This window comes from Choloepus didactylus, chromosome 7 (assembly GCF_015220235.1).
Source record: "Choloepus didactylus isolate mChoDid1 chromosome 7, mChoDid1.pri, whole genome shotgun sequence".
NCBI lineage: Eukaryota > Metazoa > Chordata > Mammalia > Pilosa > Megalonychidae > Choloepus > Choloepus didactylus.
Window position 1 is genome coordinate 95,839,114 of NC_051313.1, and position 20,594 is coordinate 95,859,707.

General features: G+C 34.5%; 1 protein-coding gene across 1 annotated transcript in view; it reads right to left on the reverse strand.

Moving 5' to 3' along the window:
• Positions 1 to 759: 759 nt before the first annotated feature.
• Positions 760 to 20,594, reverse strand: part of GFRAL (GDNF family receptor alpha like) — a 62,335-nt gene continuing 42,500 nt past the window's right edge. The window contains exons 7-9 of the mRNA XM_037844667.1: positions 3,382 to 3,477; positions 3,234 to 3,306; positions 760 to 853 (exon numbers count right to left, since the gene is read on the reverse strand). Of these exons, the coding sequence (XP_037700595.1) occupies positions 760 to 853; positions 3,234 to 3,306; positions 3,382 to 3,477 (263 nt within the window). The remainder of the gene's footprint in view (positions 854 to 3,233; positions 3,307 to 3,381; positions 3,478 to 20,594) is intronic.

Genomic DNA, 20,594 nt, shown 5'->3' on the forward strand with positions numbered 1-20,594 from the left:
CCAATCATAATTTTACTCTGATGTCAAATCAGGCCAAAATATTGAAACTAAAAATTATAGTGTCACTTTATTATTGCATAAATTCATCAAAATTAGCATAGAACAAATTAAAACAACAAATATAACATTATTGAAATACACATGTACTTTTATCAGTCAATGTATTTGCTTCACATCTTCATGTATACGAAATGACATCAAATTTAAGAAGTAAAATGCAACAGTATTTAAATTATAAACATCCAAAGATATCACTTTGATTTTTTTAAGACCCATCGTCTAGCCAGGTATATTTAGAAACTTAAAATCAATGCTACTGGCTTGAAAATGGGTAAGAATATGCAAATAACAAATATATACTAGATGCTTTTATTAACAGTTCTCTTTTGACAAGCTAATGGGAATTTACAAAACAATCAGGAAAAAACCCTGCTAACTAGATCATATCATATTATGATGCAACTCATTACAATTATCAATATAATTGTACTCATATTTACCATGAAGCAAATCATTCAGAATATAACTTGAGATGAAATGTTTTGCCTACAAGGAAAACTTTATTCTATACCAGTGTTATAAAAGATACCACTGTATATTTTCACTTGAATATTTTCATAAGAAAAAATAAATCTAACATCATTGTCCCATATTATTATACCTTGTATTATTACATTTAATGATCTACTATCATTAAATTCATTTTCCTTATTTTCCTTATACATGATAAGTAGGCTAGTCTGGCTACAAAGGCTTGATTTAAAGAAAATGATTGTTAATTATCTGTGACTCTTTATCCATGAGTCCTCCAGGTATTTGAATTGGTGAAGGATCTCTTGTTTGACTTGATATTCTGCAGGTTCTATAGAAAAGTAAAAGTAAACATTAACAGCATACTGTATTAAAGATTTTACAAATGTATTTGCATGTGTGTTTATATTTTTGAAAGGAGTTAGTAAAATTTCAGACTGTGCCTGGAGGGAAGAAAATCAAGCTTATGAATGTAAAATCCTAATTGTAGAATATTCTGTGGTCTTTAAAAAGCATCATGCATTTAACTGTGATTTCAAGTGATCAATTTGAAGATTTTTTAAAAAAAGGCCTTTCTTTGCTCTCATGTTTAAGCTCTTAATTATTGGTTTTTCTGGAAACTTAGAAGATTTAGGGCAGTTTTAATTTAGCTTAATAGGAAACAAATGCAAAAATGGTCATCTTTACTCAGAAGAGTATTCACCATACTAGATCTGACCACAAGTGAGTGAATATCATGTGAAATAACAACCAGTCTTCTTTCATTAGGGAGATATTATTTATCTCTGCATGGAGGCTATAACAGATTTTGTTGTTGATGCTTTTATTTTGATTCATTCTTTCCATAATGGCTTTTATTTTTGTCATTTATCTAACCCTGGGTCTGGAAATTACAGATTAGACACCATAATCAATTTTAAGTTGTGTGGCAAACACTTTCTTCCTGACTGTAACATACTTAGAAATGTGAATGATTTGCTTTAAAATTTCATATTAGAGTAAATTCAAGATTTTTGTCTCTAATAATACTCCCACAGTCATCCAGAAAAGTGATATGCCTTTCTATGCAGGAGAGAAAGGAGGTGAAATTACAGCTAGCACTCAGGGAATTCTCAGTAGCCTAAATCTTATTTACTTGTATAGAGCAGTATTCTACAAAAACTCATGGGCCTGTCTGAATTTCACAAATTATGTATGTGGTTAAGAAATAAAGTTTGAGAAACATTAAAGTAAGATTTTTGTTAGACCAGAAAACAGATAGAACTTCTCTGAAGCAATATGTTTGTGATGAACTAAATAGGCAGACACAGTAAGTGAACAGTGCTCTCAAATACTTTAAACCAACTGATGGAAAGTTTAATAAACTCCAAATGCCACCCACCCTCCCCCCTTAGAAACCTGTTCTAATTATTTTGCCTTGAAACAGCATCTTGGAACCCAAGACATCGTCTCATACACATATTCTCATAAGCATATTCTCATGCTACTTGGAGAAATGCAGTTTGTTTTTGTACTGATATTGGTAAACAGCAAATTAAATGTTTTGGAGGGTTTGGATCCAAAGTGGATATAACTGGCACTGCATTTTAAAAATTAAATTTAAATATTCTTGGGCAGAGCATACATTCACCATATGCCCTAATCCATGGTATTACCTTACACATCCCCACTTCAGCTTTTCATTTTATCTGCCTCATTTTCAGAGTCTTTGAGTTGGAGATTTCTGAAGAAGCAACACATGTACATACATTGTACAGTTTAGTGAGTCTTCTTCTGTAGGTTTTATGAGATAAAATAAATACCCAATGCCTCTATTCCTCTATAGGCCCAATCTTTTTGCATGTGTGCACACACACCATGTTTCTTCATTAACATTTATGATACTTAAATGAAATATACATATAATCTTATCTTTAAAGAATAAACAAATGAACATGATTAATGTTTAAAAATATAGTTATTTTTTAAAACTTAAAGGTAACTAAGTGGACATCATCTTATATCTTTCTATACATGTTAAATAAGTGGAAAAAATTAAAACCCTAGTCATTTGGAAATCTAGAGCTTGATGCATCTATAATCTTGAAGTCTCATCTGCCTACTGGAGCCTTGCAGCATTTCAGCAATGAAGGCAGCCAAGGAGAAAGATTTGGAGAGTGAATTAATGTCAGCTTTTAGTAATGAATTCTTTCTATAGGGACACTACAAGGATTCATTAAATGTCTCTTTCAATAATTGTATATTAATACATGAATAAAATTCATTAACATATAATAAATTACAGTGAAGAGCAAATCTTCAGGTAAATATAAACTGTATGAAGTACACAACAGTTTATTATGTGAAGTGATCAATCCTGCAAACGATTTGAATAAGGAAATGCATCAAAGTTCAATTTGGATTTTACAGGATGGCCAGGAGAAAGTTTAATCAATAACAGTTTAATTTCGGATTTGGGGGAACACACAATGTGCATGTGCTTACAAAATGCAACATCAAACAACCCGATGATCACATTTCCCTTAATATGAGGACCAAGAGTAATGTTTCCATGGACCTATTCTACACAAAAGTTGAATTATATGTATTTATGGAGAAGATGTCACTCTAAGGCCTTCTGGAAGTTCTACCATTGTAAAACACACTTTAACATGTCTAAGCAGTCTGTTCTAGCCCTGACCTTCTAAGCTGTACCCAATTACCTCAGTTTGAGCATAACCAAAAGAAGGACTCCACAGGTGACTGTCATGCACATGAAAGCATAGATTACTTCTCCTAGGAAAAAAAAATAGAAAATTACTGAATTTTTAGAGGGAGTAAATAATAAAAATGTATTGATTTTTAACTGACCTGTGAAGGGGGAATGAAATCCTGTTAGTGTGATTTCCTTAGCAGGTTTACTTTTATATGGTGCAATGACTTTGACATTAGGCAGGGTTGGATAATCTGAAAGAAAATGATGAAAGTAAGCTTAAAATATTTAGAAGTTGTGCTTCACTTTTATTCCACATGTTGTAAGTTTTGTATTATATTTTATGACAGCAATTCACTTTAATGACAATTTTAGTAAAATCAGTGATTTGGATGAAAGTGGGAGCACTTTTAAATTTTAAGACCTTATTTGTCCTTTTAAAATCAGTGATTTTTTGTAAGCCGTGATCAGACAAAAAAGGATTAAATTATACAAAATGATTCACTATACCTTATATATAGGTTAGGGGAAAAAAGACAGAAAAGATAGGCTACCCACTAGGATATTGAAAAAGATTCATTTTTACCAGAGTAATTGTTTTAATATGCTTTAACTATATCTCATTTCCCTAAGATGCACTGAGTTCCTATAAAGGAGAGCCCCTAAATCACTCATGATGTACAACCACCGCTCCCAAATACTTGAATAGCCTGCTTTGCTTTATTTCCTCTGTTCTGTTTCCTTTTGCTTCCCATGCCAACCAGATAACCAGTTTCTACTCTCATTACCTATTTTTGTCTCCCTTAAGGGCTAACTCCTTGACAACTCCATGGACCTCATCTTCTAGGCCATGCTGATGCTAAACACATTACTATCAATTTCCAGTAGCCTCACAATTCTAGAAGGTGTGCTTCATATGGCCAGATTTTAAAAAGAAATCTTTCCCTTTGGGAAAAATGGTCTTATCTTTGGCTTTTCCACTTTAAAGACAAAAAAAGAAGTAATCTTTAAAATTAATTCATAGGTCTGTTTTATGTGGTTTTTAATAATGCTAATGTGAAATCACGCCTAGTTTTAACTCAATCCAAGCCAAATATGGAAATGGAATGTCAAACACAGAAATAACCCAAGGACCAGTTTTCTTGATAATCATGATTCAGGTGGTTTTGGAGTCTTAAAAAAAATTGGGGGAAAATGAGTTAAAGCCCCCAGTTGAGAGAAAAGCATTATAGATGTTTCATGCATTTTGAGATGCAGAAGTCTAAGTTGTTTGCAGAAATGAGTGTATCAAATAGTGCTATATTGTATCCAATGATAACCAGTGATGAAATGCTATGAACAGAAAGAGAGATAAGAAGATTTATTACTCTAGTTCCTTGCAATCTGGTCTCCACCAAGGACTCCTGTTGCTCAGAAGCCAGCTCCTGGGAAGCCAAGGTTTGAGCCCTATGTTAGGAATAATTGGTAGAAAATGCAGAAGACAGATTTGAGTTTCAAGCCAGTAATGAAGCTCTAAAAGTGAGTTAGGGAAAAGCAGCCCAACACAAGAACTAGAAAAGTAACCGAGGATTTTGTTATTAGAAAACCTGTTCTTATTAGGAGACATCATTGCACACTTATCTTCCTCATCTATTCTTATTTAGCTCTTCCTATACAAGTTGTTTAATAGGATATAGGGTAAGACTAGAAGAGAGAATGAAAATTAGAAACAGAAAGTTACTTGTTCCCAAGGGGTTTAAACTTTCATATGGTTAAGACATTTTTTCGTTCAAGGTTCTTTAGCCTCCAGCTCATATACTGGGCTATCATAGAAGTATAGAAGCTTGTCCTTCTCTGGAACCGAAAAATCACCCACTTCTAATTGTAAAAATAATAGTGGTAGAGCTTGTGAAATTTTTCCACTTTTGTGGTTATAAAATAATTTTTTTATCCACTACAAAGTTGGAATGGAAGTATTAAGCTGTTTCAAATGATATTCTTTTCACAATAGTGGCATTTCTTTGCCAAATAGTTAATTTTATCAAATTGAGCAGATTTTAGTGAAATAAATTATAATAAAAATTTATATTTAAGTCAACTCAGAATATGCAGAATATTTTTGCTTCTCTTAAAATTCTTTGATGTTTTGTGAAGTTTTCAGAAGACTTGTAGCCTAAATGGAAATGTATATAATACACAATGGCTGATTAATTATTCAAATGATGCTATGCTTTTCCTCTATGAAATCCTATCCTTAAGTATGTTTGGTCTACTTAAGTACCATTATTCATCTTTGGATAAGAGAAAAAGCATTATTTTGACAAATTAGGCTATCTTTTAGATCTATAACTACCTAAACTGCTGTTAAACCTTCACCTAGCAAGGTTTATAGAGAATTGTCCCATTCACTAAATTGCACTCACGTGGAACTCATTAACAAAGTTATAATAGATCAATGACAGAAATGCTTGCTAATGATCTCAGTGAAAAATTTAAAATGTCTAGCAATCACTTCACAATCTTAAATGTTGCACCTTAGAAGGATACTGAATATCAGTTAGAGAGATCAATATTAGTGAGGCCTTCTTGGGTACTGAAGCTCATTGGAGATTCTTCCTCGCCTTTTATAAACAATGAAGTTTGCAGAATTTTATAACCATGAAATTAAAGTCGGCAGAGTTGATAACTAACCTCAGTCTCACACCATCTGCTATATTTATAGATAAACACTGTCAGTGACTTGTTTATCTTAACATATACCTTAAAGGAATTAAACACTATTATGAACTATATTGTAAAATCCCTGTACATTTGATGGGAAATCAAGATTAATTTCAACCTTATATTAGGAACAAATTTCAACAGTATTCTCCCCAAATAAGCTGCAGAGATGTGATCATTTCTAATTTTTTTTTCTCCCAAACCTTGTACAACCATGGCTCAGAGCCTCCTTTGTATAATTTATATAAAACTCTAAGTGCATTGTAAACAGTACAGTAGATCACATGTAAAACAGTGATTTTTAAAAACAAATGTCAGGAAGGATGCATCAAATACAAACTAAACATGTCATAAACTGAAAATGAGTATGTCTTCATTTTATTTCATTTTTATTAAAATATTTCTTAGAAGACTGCTTGGAAAAACATTTTTTGATGTAGTGTACTTTTTCATAAAATAAAAATGATTTTTTTAGAAAAGTAGCTGCTTTTGAATTGTAAATGCAGCATATGGTGCTCAGTCAATTTTAAACAAAAGTATAGCATTAACTCAGCAATATCTTAGCCATGATGAAGATTCAAGGACTACCTTTTTGCCTGTCTGAGGGTTGGTAATAAGCCTTAATATATTAAATTTATAGTTTAGTCAACATAAGGCATAAAATACTCAAAATGGAATTGAGTTTTTAATTATTTCTTCTAATGAGCAGAAATGAGGTTTCATACATCATGGGACTCTTTTGGTCATTATTATGTGAAACTCCATATAAGATGGATCTAAGGAGCACTGCAGCTGTGAAACAAGGACAATATATAAGCATCTTTAAACTGGCAAAATTGTACGTTAGTGAAATGATAAACCAGGTGGAAGCACATAAAACCAGAACATAACTGCCTTGCTTATAAAATGGAGTTTATAAATATCAAATCAGCTAAATAATACACTTCTCCAAACTGTCCCAAACATGCATCACCATGACATACTCATTTATTTCACATAAAGTAGGCTAAATCCTTTCTTCCAGAAGGACTCCAAAGAAGATAAAACCAGGTTTCAGGTTTATCTTCCAACACTATGGCTGTACACATAAATGAATAAATAGGCACTCCAGATCATTTGCTTGCTCTTTTGGCAAAGTCAAAAGCTCAGAGTTTGTAAACGAGTGGATTGATGAGCCCGGAACTGCTCTTTGGCCCTTGGTTGAAGGCCAGTGTGTTATTACACCTATGGTGAGTTTGACTGGCCATTACGGGGGCTCTCAGTGGCACTATTAAAATATCCAAATTGCCTACCATTTTCCTTAATGGTTTCTGCAGCAAAAAATTGTCATTGAGATAGTAACAGGAATGCAAATTATTCTATTTCTGGTGACAATTACACTTGATTACATCAATGTGGTTTTGTATATTAGAAGGCAATATTTTAAAAAATCTTGAAATTAAAAAATAATGCATCAACTGTAGCTTGGGTTCACAAAAAACAACTCACAAAGACATCGATTGAAAATAGAAATAAAATTCATGGTTATAAGGCTATATATCAATAAATAAACAGTGTGTATGAATAGCAGGATTGCAAAATTGGATGGGGCCTCTCAGTTCATACTTTCGGTGCAACGATCCATCTGCCTCATTCCTGACAGGCAGTTATCCTCATTCTAGGAATGAGCCATTTAATACTTTATAGCATTCTACTACCATTAATAGCCATTTCTAGATAACAGATTTTTTTTTTCCTGGGCTGCTCTTTTATCAACTCAAGGTGACAAATCTATTTTATTATATTGGTATTGCTGTCTTGTTAAATCTAACTCTCTGCCAAATAGGAATTATTAGCTTAACTTAATAAAGAAACTCAAAATAGTTGACTTGTCAAAGATCAGAGGTTTGGGAAATAGCTAAGATTAAATTTGAAGTAAAATCTTCTATCTCCGACTATATATATAACATCCTTCAAGGAGACCACCAGAAAGCCTGTAAAATATTTTTCAGTTTTTTTTAATGTAGTAGTCAATTGAATTAGGAAATAGATTTGGAAAATAATAGGGACAAATATTCAAAACTGAAGTAGATTTGATAGCGTTGCACAATAAGAAACATTTAAAAATAGCATGTGTTTGCAACTCTTCATGATTATGTATTTCCGTTGCTGAAATTCAAAAGAGATGTCATGTAAAATGTAACCACTAAATCATTTGAAACACTTCACATATATTTCAACTTGCACACACTTCTGAAATATGCTCATCATTTTCAATACAATGAAATAAATGGACCATTTTAACTTTGACATTTAACAGAAATACTATAAAAATGAATGTTGCAATTTCAAGGTGGTTTTCATAAGGCTATGTTATCAATACAAGCATTCTCTTTTCTTATAGATGTAGAGTTAGGGCCATATAAAGAATAACACACCAAAGATAGGCGTAACTGTTTAAAATCAGAATCACTCACTATTTCTGTGTTTTTTATATTCCATTTCCACATCAGTATGAACCTGAGTACCAGATAAAAATATAAAGTAACCTCACTGCTAATATCTGGAATGAGTTCGATGGAACAAATGTGTTCCCAAAATTGAACAGTAATTTTTAACTTGGATTGTATTATACAAGCACTAGGGGAACTTGTAATAAGACAAATAGAAGAAAATAATGGGAATAATTTGCTCTATCTTTCACCAATTTCATAAGTTTCTGTTTCATATCTGGAGGTTTTAAAGTTCAGTACTTTTAATGAAAACTATATAAGGGACAGTACTATTGATTTTCCAGATAGGTTTCTGATGTCTCTGTTTGGAATTGAATGATTCACCAATGACTACTCATTTGGGAATGTGTAAGATTTTACCTGGCTGTCTTGTATAGTTTTTTCATAGACTAAAACACCAGGGAAAAGAGAGAAGAAAAAACAAAGAAAAGGAACATGTTGGGAAGTCTTCATAGTCATTTGAATGAGTTCATACAGAAAGCTTTTATTGAGCTTTAAAATGGGAAAAAAAATGTTTAAGTGTAGCTACCTCTTCCTTGCACATAAATGTGCAAATCTATAGGGAAAAACTGAATATAAGTATGAATGTGTGGTTAATTTTCCTTAGACTCCAACCTTTTTGAGAATAGATAACATGTCCATCTAATTTGCAATATAATGTGGCTATCCCAGTGTCATGCTCATGCAGCTATTCAATAGCAAAGTTCACGTTTGAAATATCACATCTGTCATTGTGTAATACAATGAGGATTGAAGAGAAATTGGGTACAAGAGAAGGGATTCCTTGCATAGTTCTTTTCCTCCTTCCTTTCTTTCTTCTTTCCAATATTTCAAGAAGAATTTACTGAGCACCTACTATGGCCAAGCACTGTGCTAGGCACTGGAGATAAGAAGGTGATCCACATGTTCTTTTCTCAATATTTATAAATGTACTGTGAGGATGCAGGTTTGCTGCATGTGCAGTTACCAGCCAAGGACCTCTTCAAGGATGATGGTTCAAAAACTACCCTGTTACCTTTATTTCCCCTTTCTCAGCAATACACTTTCCAGCTGTCTTGAGAGAATCCCAAACCACCCCATTAATGTGACTGTCAATATCTTTTGTGACTGCCCTTTATTAGCCAAACATCTTGCAAGTCTGTCTACACCAACTGTCTTCCCTTTCTCACCCCCTTTCATTCTACGACCACTCCAAACAGGTTTTCGCTTCACTATTCCACTGAAAATTATTCTTTCAAGGTCACCTAAGGCCTACCTGGCCATTTTATTTAATCTTACTGTTTCCTCCAAGTATTACCAACCTCTAAATGCTGGAGGGGCCCTGCCCTTCCCTGGCACTAATCTTACCAAGTGATCACAATTTTTCCCAATGGTTTTAAGTGACATACAGATTTAATACAGACTTACTTTCTTCATAACTTTACTTAGTTGTTTCACAGCTATCTCAAATTTAATGTTTCAAAGTAAATTTAGATTCTTTTTATTAAACTAATGTCTTTCACCATGTTTCTCATCTCAGTAAATAATATAGTCCATATGTATAATACTGTCTATACATATAATTTCCCTTTCCGTCATTCACATACCTCATTACTAATTTAATCCTGTTGATTTTACCAAAAACTCTATCTTAATTCTACTCTTTTTAATCACTATCATCTCTTAGCTAAGCCATCAGCATATTCTTCTTGGACTACTTCAATAAATACTCCCAATATTCCCAATTATCTTCCTATTTCTACTCGTGCCTGTCTCCAATCAACAGAAACCAAGGCGATGCATTAAAACCACAAATCAAATCATGTACCCCCCCTACTTTAAATCTTTATGTGGTTTCTCACCAAACTCAAAAGAAAATCTAAACTCTTTATCATGATCTGCATAATCTAAAACTTGCCAGTCTATTCAATCTTATCATACTTTTACTTTCCTATTTTCCCACTTTATTCCAGCCTCTCCTTCCCTCCCTCTCTCCTTTTCTCCCTTCCTTCCTTCCTTCCTTCCTTCCTTCCTTCCTTCTTTCCTTCCTTCCTTCCCTCTGTCCGTCTATCTACATTTTTTACTGCAAATGTTTTACAACTTTTTAATATAATAGAGAAGTATGTGTTACCTAAACTTATTTTTTTCATTGCTGTATCTGGGAACCCATGGAAAAAAATCTTGGAAAACATAGGTATTTGTGATAGATAGCTAAGAATTTATTTATTTGGGGAAGGTAAAAGATGTTGATTGGGGATTCTTATTTTCACTCAGTCAACAGAAAGCCAGAGGATACCATACTAACAATGGCATTCTTGAATGCAGGCACTATTTTATAATTCTTTCCTCTAATAAGCACACATACACAGGTACCTGATACCAAAATTTCAGGTGTCCTAGGAGATCAGATAGAGGAGTTTAGATGTACGAAGGATGAAAGCAAGAGCAATGAAGCTCAATGGATGACATTTGCACACAGAAAGGACACTATGCATACAGAGTTTAAGGATTAGTCTAGTGGTGGTGTGTCGAATGGTTTGGCAGGTGTGATCCTAGACACAGAGCATCTAGCTAGGAAGCTACAGCAGCACTCTTGACATGAGAAGATGAAAACAAAATAGGTGGCAAAAACTGTAGAGGAGAAGAAAGAAAGTGTAAGCATATGTTAAAAGAAAGAGATTTTTTGTGGAAATCAGAATGACAAAGAGAATGGTAGCGCAAGCTTTACAATCAAATATGGATTCAAAATTGGCTCTCCCTCACCCAAGCTCTATAATTTTGGACAACTTATTTAACATCTCTGAGACTCTATTCCATTTCCTATAAAATTTGGACCATTATGCCTACCACAAAATTATTGATAAAAATTGAATAAAAGGATTTGTGATGAGAGCTTAGAACATCATCAGCACAAATAAATTTTCAATAAATGATACCATTATTAAGTGTTACATAATTTGGAGTTTGTTAAGGAAAAATCTTTTTTAAATCAAAGATGACTCATGTCATTGACAGGACATGATTTTTTAGAAAAGTTTTGAAAGGAGAGATGAAAGAGTAATAGAGAAGAGAACTAGACTGTTTGCCTCCCAACTCTTTAACCTGACTGTGCAGAATTACAGAGGAAAGAACTCTGGCTTTTGAATCAGAAAGAAATTAATTACAATCTTACTTGAGTCATCCACTAGCTGCAGTAGCCTTGGGTAAGTTAATTTAACTTCTGAGCCTTATGCTTCTCATATGTTAAAAAGGTGCTGAAACAGTACATTGTTTTCCACAAATATTCACTCCTCCTTCCTTGTAAAATATTATACATTTACCCATTCCATTTGACTTGCAGTGTTACCTTCTCTCGGAGGAGTATGTTATCTGCTCCACTAATATTGGGCTTAGTCGTATGGTTTGTTTTAGTTAAAAATGTGAGCAGAAATGAGGTGTGTTTTGTCCAAGCAAATGCTTAAGGGTGATCCCATTGTTTGTTTTTGTCTCATTGCCTTGAGAATGGCATTTTCCAAATAGGGCTGGGTCTTTAGCCTGAGTCTAGAAATGGGAAACAGATCCTCAGCAGTCAATTCATAGCTGCTGTCATGTAGCATGAACTAAAATCAATGTTTGCTATTTATGCCAATGGAATATGGAGATTGTATGTTACTACATCATCAATAATAATTGCTAAGTAAAATAAAACGGCTACCTGCATTGGGCATTGCCAAGAGTAGACCCTTTCTGAGAAGGGTTTTTCCAAAAGACAAAAACAATCAACCTGCAGGGGTTTTCTGAGAAAATGGAAAATGCCCTACAGGGTTGCTGACAAGTAACATCTGCTAACAGAAGTACTTTTGATTCCGTAGAAAGAGCTTACCAGAATGGACAAACATCCCATACTAATCAATGTATATCTGTGCTCTACTTTATTAAACACCCCTCCCCCCCATATAAAACTGAAACTTAATGTCAGCCAATCAGAATATTTCCTCACTTGCTTCCAAGTTTGCCCTCTAGGAGCTTCCTCTTTCCACCCATTTGGGGGATGCTACCACTTCATGAATCTCACAATAAAGCTGTGAGATCTTAAATTGTATCTTTTATGATAACATATCACAAATGAAAATCGCTGACAGATGGTAGGTGCCTGCTAAATTTTAGATCCTTTCTTTTTTCTCTTTCCATATGTCTGTCAATTGAATTGTAGGTGGCGGGAGGAGAGAAAAAACAAAAGAAGTTTAAAGAAAGGTGAGGAGAAAGGAGGAGAGAGCACATGGAGGCAGGTGGGAAGAGCATTGAGGAATAGTTTACTCCTTTTCTTCTGAAGCATTGGGAAGTGAGATATGCATTCATTGCTAGCTGCCCTTCTTTACTGTGCAGCAGTGTTAAATTCAAACTCTCCTTATTCTTAAAAATAAGTTTGAAATTCAATGTCATTATCTGTCTCTACTGGAATTTAAATTATACACCAATCAGTTGGGGTCACATTATTTTTATTCATTAACATTTTCAAGGTTGTATCACAGAACAAGACATTAGCCCTTTCATAGATATGAAGTTTCCAGTTGCTTTGCTACATTATATAAACCTACAAAGACATAATGAGAATTGGAAACAAAAGTAAGCTAGCAGTAAATATATACAATAGAATATAGTGTGAAATAACAGCATTTGGAAAGAGGCCAACCTTTGGCTTCAAACAATGGCTTCAAGTCCTTTCTTTAGAATTTGCTGAATGCATGACTTGGGCTATTTTTCTTTAACTCTTCTGTGACCCTCAGTTTCCTATTTTATTAAATGGGGGATAACAATATTTTATGGTTTATTGTAAGATTAAGTGAGATAAATCATGAAAAGTATCTTGCAGAGGGTAGACATACAATAGAAGCTAGGATTATTTTTTATTAGAAAAATATGTTTCACTTGTCGTTGCACATCAGTATTACCCATGAAGCATTTAAAAATTAAAGCTTCCTAGGGCCTGTAATTGCAGGTTTTGACTCAGTAGAGATTTGACTCAGGGAGAAGTGTGGATAGAGTACTGGGCATTTATATTTTCAAGAAGCTCTCTAGACACTTTCGATGCATATTCAGGGTAGAGAACCACTGGTAGAGAGTGGGAAAAAAACATAATTTTGGAAGAAAAAGAGACAAATCAGACTACTGCTAAATTATGCTGAACTAATGGAAAAAAGTGCCCAACAAGAAGAGAAAGAAGGAGAGAGAGAGAGTTTGGAAGTTATGTTTAATAGATAAAGGCTTTTGAAAAAATTAGCAATTGGTGAAGAATAATCGTACATTATTGGCTACATATGTAATTGGTAAATGCTAAGCCAGTTTTAGCAATTGAAAAAATATTGAAAAATCTGTTTGGATAAATACGAGATGTTACCACCTCAAAAGTTCCCTTTCAGCTACCTGGCAGTATTAAAAGAACAATAATAATTAAAAGCAACAATATTTCCATTGTAGGGCAGGGGTGCTGAAATGAAAGTTTGGACCAAAGCATAGTGAAAAACTTGACTGGGTCAAAGCAGCCGTGTAGAAGCATTGGAAGAAGCTATCAGGGCTGTGGACATGTGCTTGGTATACATTTTCAATATAATAACTACCATATGTACTTTAAACAAAATGCCATTGTAGTTTTTGGGCTGTCTGTTACAGTAGGAAGAGTGAGCATATAGAGACGCAGGTACTGAATCATGGCTGGTTGGGTGGACGCTTAGAATATCAACAGTAGCTCCTTCCTACGCAGACCCCAGGGACACACAGTATCAATAAGAAAAGTTGCCCTTTGTCAAAATCCCTGCAATCTCCTGTATGTGCGCCCACCCCTTTCAAATTGCCTCTATTTCCAAGTAAAGTAGAGGTACAATCAGGAACCAATGGACCCTAGTCTCTTTTTGCAACTTAATGAATTGTTTTGAGACCCTATCATATGCCTAGTGAGTCTCCAGGCACCTAACTCAGGTGCCTAATAATAGTAGAACATCAGTCCCAGAGTGATGGCAGACACAAAGTATATTAGTAGTTTTGAATGCTCAGTCTCCAGCCTTAGTAGCAACCAAGAGAAGCCACTCCACCACAAGCCAGAAGCTGGCAGGAAAGAAAGAGACAACAGAGAGCAGCTTCTGTAACAAAGGTGTACTTTCAGAACTCTACCAAGCACTCATACCATGTCATGAAGTGGCTTTCATCCATTTTACATTCTTTTGTCTAGTGTAAAAATTTATTTACTGTGATTTGTACCACAAACCCCAAATAAATGCTTCCCAAAGAATAATGGATGAAATAAAAATTACTTTGTGCCCAATCTTACAGTTTACTAGACACCCATGTAATGTTAGAGCCTTCATGGAACTTTGAGACTGAGAAAATATCCACTGATGTTTGCTATGCTGTGAAGGAGATTCTTGATCCCATGATAAGAGCTCTATAGATAATTGGAGAAAATGCGATACCAATGGAAGATGAACAATTGCTATCATGAACAGATTCCTAACAAATTCCTACTTGTTCCTCTCCTATCTTATCTAATGGAGTTTGTCTGAGCACCAATTTTTTTTTTCCTTAAGGAGCCCCCTTTAAGATGATATCCCAGCATGTATGTGCCAGGGCAGTAATTATTAAGTGCCCACATGTGGTGTTTTATGGGACTACATCTGATGCTATTATATTGTTGCCACAAAAATACTTGGCCCTTTAAACCAGGAATACACATGCTCATAATAAATGATTTTTATGACTTCACATACACAATCATGATGCACAGAAAGTATAATGGAAAGACTGCTTATTTTATGCAGCTTTGGCACTGACTCCATCTCCAATTACAGGCAACAAGGGGATTGTATGAAGCCAATGAAAGCATAGGGTGGAAAATGGAAAAAGATAATACCATGCTTTCACATACTGAAGCCTGTTATTGTTCAAATTGTAACAGTATTGTTTTGTTGTTTCATTTCCCTCCATGATCTTAAATGCTCCTTTCTTTTCTAGTGATGCCAAAATGTGAGTTGTCTCACACTTCAATGGCAACTCTTTAATCTTTCCTTTTGGCTTAGAGCAGACAACAAAGGTAGTCATGGATGATTCATGCCACCTTTCACGCTCAGTGGCAGACTTTTTCTCCTCCCTTAACAACACCTAAGCCTTTAAGGATAGAGTTGGAAGAAAGTGAAGGTAAGAGACAGCTGTTCTCCTATAGTTCCTGTTGAGGGATTGTACACTTCAGTATTTCCAGATTACAGCCGCATGAAGCATTTTCTGCAAAATAAGAAGCCAAGTCAAATTTGCCAAGCTTCAGGTCTGCAGACAAAATTTAAACCAGATGGATTTTATTGGGAACTTTTGTGTGCAAGTAAACCTAGTGGTGAAACTAAAGCCAATATTTGTCTTCATTGGAATAGGCTATTTCTTTAGGGGCTCCCCCCCCCACCACACACACACCATGTCTTCTCCCTTGGGAGAGTTTTGAATTTTGAAAGGTCATAACATAAAACCTGCCAGATAACTCCTTAGAGTGTCTGATGGGAAATTTAGCCAATGTGGGTGGAAAGTGCAACCAGACATGATGCCTCTCTCAGTCAAATCTTCAGAGAGATGAGATGAAGCTGGAGTTCTTTCTGAGGTCTGATTTTAAATTACCCGAATTAAAACAGATAGTGATTCCCTGTGCACACATGCGTACAAAAAAAAAGCCAACAGATACCTTCACTTAAACATACATACACATGTGATGATATCTAGTCTAGTGGCAAATAATGGCTAATTTACTGGGTTTGTAGATAGCAAACCCTCACTATCATATTTTTTAAGTGTGGCTTAAATGAAAATGGTCATATGTTCCTTGTTTAAAAATGTATGCAATTTTAAAGCTTTAAACACATAAGTAGCAGAAGCAAAATCATACCCAATTACTATTGTTTAGTGAGTCTGGGACTCATTATTTATAAAGCTATTTAAGATTTGGAAAACAAAGTAAGAAAAGCAATCCAATACTAGAGAAAACCCTTTTATTCTAAATCTCAATTTAGATCTGTGAAAGAATGAGCATTTTCTAAAGGCACAGAGAGAAATGATATTGACTTTCTTAAAATTTTAGTATAATCATAGGAAGGAAAAGGTCTTGGCAGACTTCTGGTCTTTTTGGCATTAAAGAAAAACAAAAACACCACTCCAGAGCTGGCCCTATTCAAAGACACTGTGGAGGATTGCTGAAAACATACTGGCCTCAAAAACATCCTCAGTCACTCAATCCAAGAATATTAAAGCACATCTAATATCAGAGATCATCTATTTCCATTAAACCATTACTAAAAATTTACATGTGAGAAACCTGAGGTCTAAGAAAAGCATAACTGAGTTCCCCTATGCCACCTTAACAGGTAGTGATGGAGTTAGGGGTAGAATTTGTTTCCTAGGTTCTTGTTCTTTGTATTATAGCATTTTGCCTCCCATTAAACACATTTTTCAAGGATTCCCTCATTACATATATATTTGTTCCCTAGGAGATGTAACATTTACAGTCAATTCACAATTACAAATTTTATATCATTTGATGAGAGGAATACACAACTTCTGTTGCCCAAAATTGTCTGGTTTAAATTCTGTCTCCATTGCCTTCTATTTAGATGACCTTGGACAAGTTACTAACCTCTAGGTGGCTCAGTTTTCTCTTGGATAAAACAAAGAGCATCTATTTCAGACATTGCTTGGTAAAATTAAATTAATTAAGGCATATAAAATTCATAGAATTCTGCCTGACAGATAGTAAGCACTCAATTAGGTCACAAGATCTCAAATAAACAAGACACGTAAGCAAAGGTTCACAGCCAGGGTGTAGCTTTAAAACAGCAAATGTATCCATAGATGTTTCTTAAACCTATATCATAAGGGTATTATATCTTATATAGTTTCAATTTTCTCCATGTCATCATTTAGAATACTGAGCTTATGTTGCAATTGGATCCATGAAAAATTTCCTTGCAATTTGTCAAATGGTAGGATTATTGTCAAGGGCTTTGCCAGATCCTGATGTTATTAATATTAATGTAATATTTTAAAGCACTGCCTTGGCCATTAGCCATTCACTCTTTCTGCAGTTTCTTTGAAGCAGGCAATAGTGTGCTCAAAGAGCATCAATGCCAGATCCTCATTGCTTTCCACTAGGAGTGATAGAATGCGAAGCCAAATACACAGTTGAACCCTCATCTATAAGCTACCTCTCTATTCCAAAGACTAGTATCTTTCTGGATAGCCTAGTACATCATCAGAGAGGTATTGGATGTTGGAGCATCCCAAACAATCCAATCTGGCAATGAAGTCTGACTTACTGCTATCCTTTGGAGATTAGACAAATCTAGGGTGACTTTAAGAGCCTGAGATTTTTCTGAGTTTTGATGCAGATTTTGACTGCCATGACCGAAGTGCCCTCTAAAGTTGCACACGTTGGCATGGGAAATAAAATTTACTCGTATACATTCAGTTTTCTTATCAGATACCAAATAATCAACTCTCGAGCTGATCTGATTTCCTAATGTTTGGTTATTCACCTCCAAGTCTAATTTCACTCAGTGTGGAACACACATTTCTACCTGTTTTCTGAATGTTTCTACCTTGCATGCTGATACTTAAGAGATGCTAATGTTCTGGTGTTGTATAACTCTTGACTTTAATATAGCAAATCAGAGGTTATCTCAATGTGGGCAATAAACCTGTGAGGTCAATGAGAGTTCTGCCAGTGACCCATGTTTACTTTTTCATGTTTATAACATGAAAATGTTGGTACTAATTCATCTGGAATATATTAATAATTTACTTATACTTAATAAAAACAGGCTTTATCAGACTATTCTTTACTCAAAACCAGTGCATCTCTTCCTGTTGAGTCAGGGGATAATTTTTTGCCTAAGTATAAAGGGGAGGCAGTTAGATCTTTTGCTCCACTGACTTCATAAGCAAATTGAAGAACATTTAAGAATCATACTAGGGATGGTACCATGAAACAACCCACGTAGAAAAGCTCCTTCTATGCAGGTATGGCAGCATATGCTCACGTTGAAGATTCAAGTAAAGAAAATATTGACAGACTCTGGCTATTTTTCAGAAAAGAATCCAGGAGTACTCTAAATCAATGATTTTCAAAGTGAGGTCCCTGTACATGCAGTTTCAGCATCACCTAGGCACTTTTTAGAAATGTGAATGCCCAAGTTCCATCTCAGAGCCACCGAATCAGAAACTTGGGAGATGGGAACCCTCAATCTGAGTTTTAACAAACCCTGCAGGTGATTGTGATGCAGCTAAAGTTTGAGAACCACTGCTCTAAGCCACTATCTCAAGAAGAATTTTAGGAAATTGTGGCATCCAGTCAATTACATTGGTCTGTTTCTCAGTAGCTGGCAGGTATGGGTGCTCAAATACATTTTTATTTATGAAAATACATACATATAAATGTATGCATAATTTTGTTTAAATATTTTTAAAATTCCTTATGAGATCATCCAGCCTACAGGTCCTTGCTATTCCAAGTATGATCCTGAGTCCAACAACAGAATCAGAATCTTTATTTTAACAGAATCCCTTTGTAATTCTTATGCGCATAAAATTTGAGATTCATTGCTCTAATTCATCACTGGCCCTAAAATCATTCAAAGACAACATCATATTTAAGAAGTTGTTTTTCCTGAGAAATTATGACACCATAGCTTTCCCAGAAATGATTCTCAGTCTTCCCATGCCACCTGAGTGATGTCATAATGATGGCACAAAAATTATTGGTTTGGGTGATTTTCCAAATCCAACAAAACTTATTGTTTGTGAGAGTTTTACTATGTGTCAGATACTTCTTTGCATGATCTGATATAATCTGTGCACCAACATTCTGGAATAGGTGTGATGATTATAATATCCATCTGAAAGACAGGAAATTGAGGCAAAGAGAGGGTGAATAACTAGTTCTTGGTCACTTATCGTTAAATGATGGAGACTTTGTTTGAACCCAGACATGCTGGTACTATTTTGCCTCTCTAAGGCTGTACTTTCTAATAAGATTTATGAACAACCTCAAACAGTACTTGACTAGTCAAGGCATTATTGAAGATCATGGTTTTTAGCCAAAATTCAAGAGTGAGGCTGAGGAAGGAGGGTAGAAGATGAAGAGACCCTTGTTTATATTTTAGAGGTTAAAGCTATTAAAGGTTAAATACACTGGGGACCAAATCTGAAGATTCAGAGTTTGAAGTCTATAAATTAAATTGTATAAAAGCCAAATTGTTACTGGATTAACCATGAACCCAAATTTTATATTGGGTGATAACTAAACTTGTTTTAAAGAAATGGTTTCTTTCTTTATATTATTCTTTTTATTGCTAACTTAAAGCACACATGCCTGTTCTCTAAAGAATTCAAAAAAGTTTGCAAATAATGAAAAATAAAATCCTAAAAGAATAATCACTGATTTCTAAAAGGAAAAACATGCATTTATAAGTGAGTGTCTGTTAATCTGGTGGGCTACAAATTCACCATGGAGCCATTTTAATTCAGAAAATAGAAAAAAAACTGCACAGTTTAATGGCCATGGTACAAGTATGAATATAGAGTCAAGAAATACTTCAAATGTTCTTTGGAAAACCAAGAGACTTTTTTTAACACCTGGACTGAATTTGAAGGAAATCGGACTTGAATTAGAGTTTTGTGTAGAAACCAAGAAAAAATCAGTGGTTTTGGCTAGATGAAGTGATTTATTCAAAGCCAAAACGTAACATAAAGCTCCTGGAACACAAACTTCTATGGATTGACTAGAAGAGAAGTTTTCATGTATTGTGAGTGTGTGTGTGTGTGCGTGTCTCTGTGTGTGTCCACATTCATGAGAGAAAGAAACAGAGAGGAAAAAAGAGATTTTTGCAATGGAAATATTTTTTACAATTTACTTAGCCTACTGTCCACTGTCGGACAGACAGTGATCAGATGACAATAAAAATTAAAACAAAATTTATGAAAGTGAGTTTGGGCCTGAATTATTCCATTTTGCACACTCTTTATATTACTTGGCTAAAAAAAGTACAAAATTTTATGCAGTTTAGAAAAAAATTAACCATAAATTATGCACATCTGCAATATATGGATGCATTTAAAAGACTTTCTATGTTTTAATTCACTAATGGAATGTTATTTTTAGATCCACACCCTCACTGGGAATAGGCAGATGAAATGTT